The sequence below is a fragment of the Egretta garzetta genome, unplaced genomic scaffold, assembly GCF_000687185.1.
Source record: "Egretta garzetta isolate BGI_Z169 unplaced genomic scaffold, ASM68718v1 scaffold345, whole genome shotgun sequence".
NCBI classification, from domain to species: Eukaryota; Metazoa; Chordata; class Aves; order Pelecaniformes; family Ardeidae; genus Egretta; species Egretta garzetta.
This window is the reverse complement of record NW_009259692.1, coordinates 604027-611909: the sequence shown is the minus strand read 5'-3', so window position 1 is coordinate 611909 and position 7883 is coordinate 604027. Positions and strand designations below refer to the sequence as shown.

The 7883-nt window shown below is 57.3% G+C and overlaps 1 protein-coding gene across 18 annotated transcripts in view; it reads left to right on the top strand.

The window, feature by feature from the left end:
* Positions 1-7883, top strand: part of TCF3 (transcription factor 3) — a 79472-nt gene that overhangs the window by 38542 nt on the left and 33047 nt on the right. For 16 of the 18 annotated variants that reach the window (XM_035894325.1, XM_035894323.1, XM_009638875.2 and 13 more), the window contains exons 2-3: positions 5352-5425; positions 6523-6619. In XM_035894325.1, coding sequence (XP_035750218.1) covers positions 5352-5425; positions 6523-6619 — 171 coding nt within the window. The remainder of the gene's footprint in view (positions 1-5351; positions 5426-6522; positions 6620-7883) is intronic. The other 2 variants (XM_035894330.1, XM_035894313.1) reach the window with 1 other exon arrangement.

Here is a 7883-nt window from a genome sequence, read left to right as displayed (position 1 = left end):
CCTGCTGGTCTCGCTCCTCTTGATGCTCCCCAGGATGCCATTGGCCTTCTTGGCAACCAGGACACCCTGCTGGCTCATGGCCACCTTGTCATCTACCAGGACTCCCAGGTCCCCTCTGGGCAGAGCTGCTTTCCAGCAGGTCAGCCCCCAGTCTGTACTGGTGCCTGGGGTTCAACCTCCCCGGGTGCAGCACCCAACACTTCATTAGGGATTGAGCTGGTTTTGCCAGACCTTGGCCCGAATGCAAAGGCTGTATGTTGGGGGGTCCTCCTTGGCCGTCCCCGGCTGGGCAGAGCAGAGGCTGGTACCGAAGCCGGGCTCCTTCCCAAGCCGCATCCCGGCGCTGTGCTCGGATTGGGGGGTTCAGAGCTACAAAGCACCCCAGGGCTCACGGCTGGCTCCAGGGCCCCAGCTCACTTGCGGGGCTCGGGTTGTTGAAACCAAAGCAGCATCTCTTGGTGCGGCGTTTTCGGCTGCGGGGACCTTGTGGATGAGGGCTGGGAGGCGCAGACCGGGACCTTGGAGCAGGAGGGACCGTAAGTGGCTGCTGGGACGTGGGGATGGGGCAGAAAAGCCTCCACCTTCTCTGACACCTTTTGTTGTTGAAGAGTTGTGTGTTTAAAGTGGTTTCATTCCTCGCGGGTGGGGAACGGCTACCGGTGCCCCGCGTCACCCGTCGCTTGTGCGTAGCCTTTTCCTATGGCTCGTTATCGTGCAAAGGGCTTTTTTGCTGGGACTAAACGTGGACAAATCATTTCTATCCATGCTGAGAGCTTAGGATGGTTCTTGGCTATCAGCTCTTCTTAGCTGAGGCACAAAAATCGTAAGGGGAAAAAAAAAAAAAATTAGTGTCTGACAGCTACATCTTATTCTATTAGTACGTTTTAATTAGAACATGAGCAAGAAATGTGTTATGAATATTCATGCGCAGGGTTATTAAAATGCACAATTAATCTGTACGCTTTTTAATAACTGTATTAATGGAGAGAGGAGGTAGTTCCTATTTTTGTCTTTTCTGAATTGGAAAGTGCGCCTTCGCTTGGTTAGTTGGAAAATGGGTTTCTTTTAAAATAAAAGTTGGCTCCCGACAGCCGCGCGCACACGTGGGCGTCTCTAAAACTGCGCACACGCCCCGCGCTGGAGGAGCGGTGGCAGCGTTGCAGAGCCAAGCCCTCAAAAACTGGGCTGTGCCAGAATTAAATTGGCTTGTGCAAAGGTAATTCTGCTCCGTGCCACCTGAGTTTTGACATGAACTCGGTTGGTGGCTTGGATTTATGATTATTTTTTTTCTTTTTTTTTTGCCCGGGACTGCGCGTGCTTTAATACAAGAAATCCGTGCCTGGGGGTGAGGCAGAGTTGGGGGGCGAGGGAGATGCCTGCGGGGTCTCCATCGCATCCAGGGGAGCCGGCAGCACGTGAGCAGCACCCGTGGGCAGGAAAAGCATCCCCAGGTGGCCCAAGGTGCTCCTGGCCACCCCCCGAGCTGCTGGGACAGAAGGGTCCGGGATGCTTGGGCACCCTTGAGGGGAGAGCCCGGGGGTGCTGGCGTGGGGCTGCCTGAGCGCTCTCCTCCTCGCCCAAGGCTTTCCCGTCTTCTGCCCCTTCCTCTTCCTCCATTCGGATCGAGCCCGGCTGCTCGGTGCCAGGCGGCGCCTGTGGGAAGGCCGGGCTCGAGGGCAGCGCCGGCCAGCGCCGTGGGCTGGGGAAAGCGTGACCGCGTTTGGTGGTGGCACCGGCTTTGGGGATTTCGTGGTGTGAGCGGAGCAGAACCCTGCTGAGGGGGGCTTTTCCAGAAGCGCCCACCCTTGGCCAAACTTTGGGGTTTCGCAGGGTTGGCGGAGGGCGTTTGCTGCCAAATCTCAGATCCTGACTCCCGATATGAAGGGCGGGAAGAGCAGGTTGGCGTTGAATGTAGGACAGATGCCAGAAGTCGAAAGAGGGCAGCCTGTTTTTTTCCTGGCTTCATCCCAGAAATCCCTGAATCCTTAAAACACCTGCAGGCTGAAAACCGGGAGATTTTTTGCTGGCACCTTGCATGCCGGTGACTGCAGCTCAGGGAAGGCATGAGACCTTTTTATTTCCAGCAGGCGTGGGGCAGGGGGGCTGCCTCCGCAACGGCACGCTGGCACGGGCACGTTCGGAGGCGGCTGAGCCTTTGGGGCTGCTTCCAGAGCTGCGTGCCGCTTTCTTGGCCGCTTGGGTGGGAGAGCGATAACCTCGCTTCACCTTGGCAGCCGCGCGAGCACGTGAACACCAGCGCCCGGAGGGGGAAAAAAAAAAAAAAGAAAAGGCCTTTTTGGGTTTCCCCGGGGGTTGCAGGATCTGGCCACTGCTGTGCCTGCAGCCCGGCGGCAGAGCTGATGGGAGGAGGTTGGGGTTGCCCTCCTGGCTCCCGCTCGGCTGGCGTGGGGAGGGTGGTGGGGAGCTGCTTGCCCCCCACGAGCACTGAGGGGGAAAGACAGGGTGCCCAGGTCTCGTGGTGCGGTTTTGGCCCCTCTTTGGGGGCACGCTGGTGGCACCGCAGCATGGAAGTAGCCCGTGGAGAGGGTTTCTCCTCGTCTTGGGGTCATGTTAGCCTCTTGGCCTCAGCTCTTGTCACCCGTGCTGCCGGCCGCCTCCTTGGGGAGGCCTGGCAGTGATTTTTACTCCTTCCCCTCCCCAGGAATTTTGGCAAAAAATTGATACTGGGCTTCCAGGCACCTGAGGTCCCTGCAGACCCCCCCCAGCCTGCCCCACTGAGCATCCTCTCCTGGTGCATCTGGGCCTGGGGACGCTCCGGGAGGGCAGGGTGAGCCGGGACCTGCGAACACCCATCCTGCACGGTGCAGGGGTGGGCATGGGAGCCGAGACCCCCATGCCTCAGCTTCCCCTCTGGCTCCTGTCCCCTTGTGACAGGACAAGGGGGGATGGCTTTAAACTAAATCAGGGGAGGTTTAGACTGGATCTAAGGAAGAAATTCTTTCCAGTGAGGGTGGTGAAACCCTGGCAGGGGTTGCCCAGAGAGGGGGTGGAGGCCCCATCCCTGGGACCATTCCAGGCCAGGTTGGCCGGGGCTGTGAGCAACCTGCTGTGGTTCAAGGTGTCCCTGCTCCTGCAGGGGGGTTGGGCTGGGTGACCTCTGGGGGTCCCTTCCAACCCAAAACATTCCATGATTCTATGATTCCGGGGCTCCCCTCGTGGGAGCACTGGCGGCAGCCAAAGCCCGGTCGGTGCCGCAGTCCTCGTCCTTCCAGTGCAAAGGGGTGAGTTTGCCAAGGATGTCTGAGGCTGCAGTTCCTGCTCATGTCTTCACCCTGACCGTTGGGGAGCTTTAAAAATACCCATGAAAGCAAAATGAATAGAAGGAGCATTTCTGCCTCCTGCTCTCCGTTGGTGTTTGCAGGGTATGCAGATGAATTGCTTTAGAAAAACACATTAGCAAAGCAAAAGTTTATTCTAGGAAGTAGGAGGTGGGAGAATTGGCAGTAATTCTCCCTAGTATCCAAGGTATTATTAGAGGCTTATCCCTGCTCTGCACAGTAATCACATTGGAAATTTTTGATTAGAAAACAAAATCTAAATGAGAATTATGAATATTCATTAGGTGTAGAGATTAATATGCATAATTATGCAAATTAGACAGCAATTAAACACCAATTCTCTGGGGAAATGATTAACACAAAGGCACAGAAATAGAAGGATGTAATTTGAAAGAAGTTTCTGGTTAAATGAACAGTAAGGGGAGCGGAGGAGACAAATACACGGCGTGTTTGCCATAATAATCAGCTTTGCTAAAATGAAACCGGAGCGCGCCCCGCAACCCTGCCCCGCCGTGTCCTTGCTCCCGCGCGCGCCCCCGGCCCCGCCACCTCCACTGTCCCCGCTGCTGCGAGTGGGTCTCTCCTCCTGAAAGAAAATCTCCCGTAAGGCCCTGCCGGCACCTCGGCTTCGCTATCGTTGGAAGAGCCGGTGTGGAGGGGGGTCCCCAGAAAGCCCCTGGGGCCCCTGGCTCTGGGCAGGGCACAGGGTGATGCTGGGCGCTGCCGGGAGCCACTGCAAGAGGTTTCTTGTGCCGCCCCGTGGCAAGTGTGGCCATATACCCCCCGCAGTGGGGCTGGGGTTTCCGTGGGACGAGGCAGAGGGATGGCTCTGGCCGGTGCCATCCGTGCTGCTCAGCCTCCTGCAGATCTGGGACTTCTCCCTGTCCATCCCAGCTGAGCTCACGGTACCTGTGTAGCATCTCCAAAGCCCGTGGCATCTCCAAAGCCCATGGCATCTCCAAAGCCCGTAGCATCTCCAAAGTGCGGCTGCAGGGCCGCCCCCCTCTCAAATCCCCAGCTTTACCCCCACCAGTCTTTGAATGGGGAGACACCGATGGCCGCTCACCGACCCCTGGTCACCCACCGGGGTGGAGGAGATGGACCAGTTGGAAATCCTGCTGCTGAGTTGAGTCTAGGCTCGGCCGCCAGGGAAGGTTTCTTCCATGGAGTTGTGGTGCCAGCTTGAACTGCGAGAGCTTTGCTGATGCAACTCCCAGGGCTTTTTTTGTCCCGGTGGACATTCGCCATCTCCCCTGGGTGCCTCGTGTGCTGGTAGCCCAAGAGGCGCAGCCTGGGTGGACCTGGCAGACGATGAAAGGAGACTATTTCCTACCGCAGTCTGTGTGCAGGCACATTTCAAAACACTCCTGTTTGGTCCTTTGCCATTTTGGGTTGGATCCCCTTTGCCAAGAATACGCTTGGGAGGGCTAAAAACGAGGTGGAGGGGAGCATGCTCCCATCAGCCCTGTGTTGACGGCGCACCTTCCTCCGCAGGAGCGTGACGGGGCTTAAATACCAAATGCCCTTGAAAAAGTGTGACTAAGCCATGGGTAATGTTGTACCCCCGGCGATTCCCATCCCAGGCTCTTTCAGGTCTGGGTGCTCTTCTAATTTGCTCGGGTGCAACGAAGAACAGAGTTTGGCCTGTGACCTGGCAGCACCATGGGCAAAAATTGGGTCCCACTGGAGCATCGGGATGGGCGTAATGAGTTGTAAATTCGTAGTCCTCTTCCCCATCAGTCTCTGGGGGAGGTTCATGGGCGCGCTCTGCAATAAAGCAACTTAAAATACTTGTTTCTCCTCTTCCCACTGTCCCGTGTTTTGAAGCGTTTCCAGGCTGTGGTGGGATTTGCTTTGAAGTTTGTGGAATAAACTCCCAGCTGGAGTGGGAAGGTGAGGAGGGAGAGGGGAGGATCGGTCACGCCAAGTGGAAGTGGATTATTAATGAAAATATTGTTTTGTTTGTAGAAGGAAGAGTTAATTTTGCGAGAACACCTTTGAGGCTTTGCTGATAAAGCAAGAGTAACCTTTGTTCTTCCTGTTTTTCGGTAGGTTTGGATGAAAGACCGGGATCAGGTTCCTGGGGAACGGGAGATCAAAACAGCTCCACATTTGACCAAGGAAGGGTAAGGACGAAGCGCAAACACCGAGCTCCAACCAAAACAAACAGGGGCTTTACCATGGCTTCTCAGTGCGTGTGCTTGTGCCCAGCTTGGGTCGAACCCTGGAACAGGTTTTCTTGCCCCATTTTGGACATTGGTTCTGTTAACCCTGCGGGGGCCACAGCAGGGAGAGGTGCTTCCCCTGTCCCCATCTCCCCAGGCTTTGCTGCCTTGAAGTCCTCCCTGGAGAAGGCTTCTCCTCCAAAAACCTCCCCTGGGCCCGCGCCCCGGGTGGGTTCCCTGCTCAGGCCTCTCACCTCCCGGTGCTCAGCTTTGGCGTGGGGAGAGGGGGGCTCCTGGCCGCAGCGTGGGAGAGGTCCCCAAATGGGGTCATGGCCAAGCGGGTTGGGGGATCCCGTCCGATGGGCTGTGCTTTTGGCAAAGCTTGCTGGGCGCTCACCATGCATGGCTTTGGGAGCCTGAGGGGCTGATGGGGGCTTGCTTTTGGGGGGAATCTACCTTGTTGGCTGGCCCTTGGTGGGGATGGAGAGCACGAGAAGGGTTTCGCAGGGAAGCAGTCGAGGCTGCGAGAGCGCGTAACTGGGGCCTGAGGAGGGGAAGAGAGAAAAGACATTAACTTAATTGGAATGGTGTTATTTTGACAGATGCTCGTTTTAATGGGTTTGTGTGATTCGTTTTTGCAATGGCACCTTTCCCTTCCCTTCGGTCGGTGGCGGAGCAGGCGCTGTGGTGTCATTTCTCATTTTTATAGGCCTTCTCTTCACCCCCCTGGCTTGGGGAGGGGGCTGCCTGGCTCTCACCTGGCGGGTGCCAAGCCGCTGGGCGAAGGCAGAAACTGCCCGAGAGCTGCCAGCATGGGGCAAACCCCCCATACGTCCCAGCTTCGGTGCCATATCCCCTCCCAGTGCCGCAGCCTCGTGGCTGCGCTGCCCTGCTCTCCCTTGCCGTGAGGATAAGATCATTTCTGTGCCCTTTTTATGAGGAGCCTTTGACTTTGACCCTTCCTGCGATGAGAGAGGCCGAGCTCCAACAGCCGTGTGTTTTGGCATTTGGCTTGGCATCCCCACGCGCCCGGTGGTAACTCTCCCGTGTTGCTTCAGCAGAGCTATGGCGAAGGGCCTCACTACGGCGAGCACAGGGACCTGCCGTCCCACAACAGCATATCTTCATCACCATTCCTGGGAGCTGGACTAGTGGGTAAGTGCCCGTCGGTGGCGGGTGTGCGGTCAAAGCAGGGCGAATCTAACACAGAATGGCCCGTGGTGGTGGAAGCACTGGCTGGCGTTGCTGTTCCCTGTCTGGGACCCGCTCCAGAAGGTGTTCTCAAAGCTGTTGGTCAAGGAGCTGCTGTCCAGGGGGTCTCGTCGGTGCCTGACGTGCTCGACGGTTGCTGTATTTTATGTGCGTGATTATTTTTCCCTGCTTTACAGTAGCACCCAGAGGCAATAGCGGAGATTGACGCCCGCCGAGCTGGCAGGGGATGGACTGAGTTTGCTCTTGGGAGCTGGTAGTCAAGGGTGGAAAAGCACCAGGAGAGAGGGGGAGAAAAGACACAGCTCATCGTGAAGGCCTTGCACCAGGCTCGCGGTTGCTTTGCTTTCCAGCCTCGCAGCCCCAGGGTGGTGCAGTCTCTGCCGGGAGCTGGGGGCGCCTCCCCTCGCTGCTGTGGGGTTTGGAGGGGCTTTGGTGTCCTGCAAGGCTCCGGCAGCCCCGCCTTGGCTCCTCCATCCCCTGCTGCAACCGGGCGGCGTGAGGAGCTCGCAGGGACCAGTGAGTGCCGAGCGCTCCTGGCCTCGCCTGCTGTGCCGGAGACGGTGATGGTCCGTGACCGGATGCGTGTGACAATTTACCTGGTTACCTCTCCAAGATCAGGGGGTGGGAGGAGAGATTAAGAGCAGAAAATATCCATCCTGAAGGGCTTAGAGAGCTCTTAATTACATTAGGTCAGGAATTGGGGTTAGTCCTCCCCACCTTTGCCCACGCAGTGGTGGTTAAAACCCTCCAGCGAGCGTGGAAGGAGCGGTGTCGGGGCAGGGCTCCCCAGCTAGCGGGGTTTGCTCGTGGTTTGGAGGGTGAGGTTAGAAGAGGGGAATTGTGTTTGAATCCGAAAATCCCCACCACGATAGGAGGTTCCTCCTGCGGAGCTGGTCGGAAAGGGGAAGAGAGGAGCGGGGTTGTGCTGGGAAGCGAGCAGCCGCGTGTTTGCTCCTCGGGGCTCGTGTCTGGGGCGAAGGGCTCGCTCTCAGCCCTGCTCCCCCCTTTCCCTCCTCTTGCTGTTGGGGGACACGATGTTTAATGGCCCCTCGGGGGTCCTGCGCAGGCGTGGAGGAGCATTTCTGAGCAGCTCCCCCCTTGTCTCTCTGCAAGGGTGCTTATTCCTTCTCATTTTCTGCCCCAGGAGGATGTAAGCAAAGCAGAAGAGATGTTTCTTAATAAGACGCGGGAGCCTTGATGCAGTTCA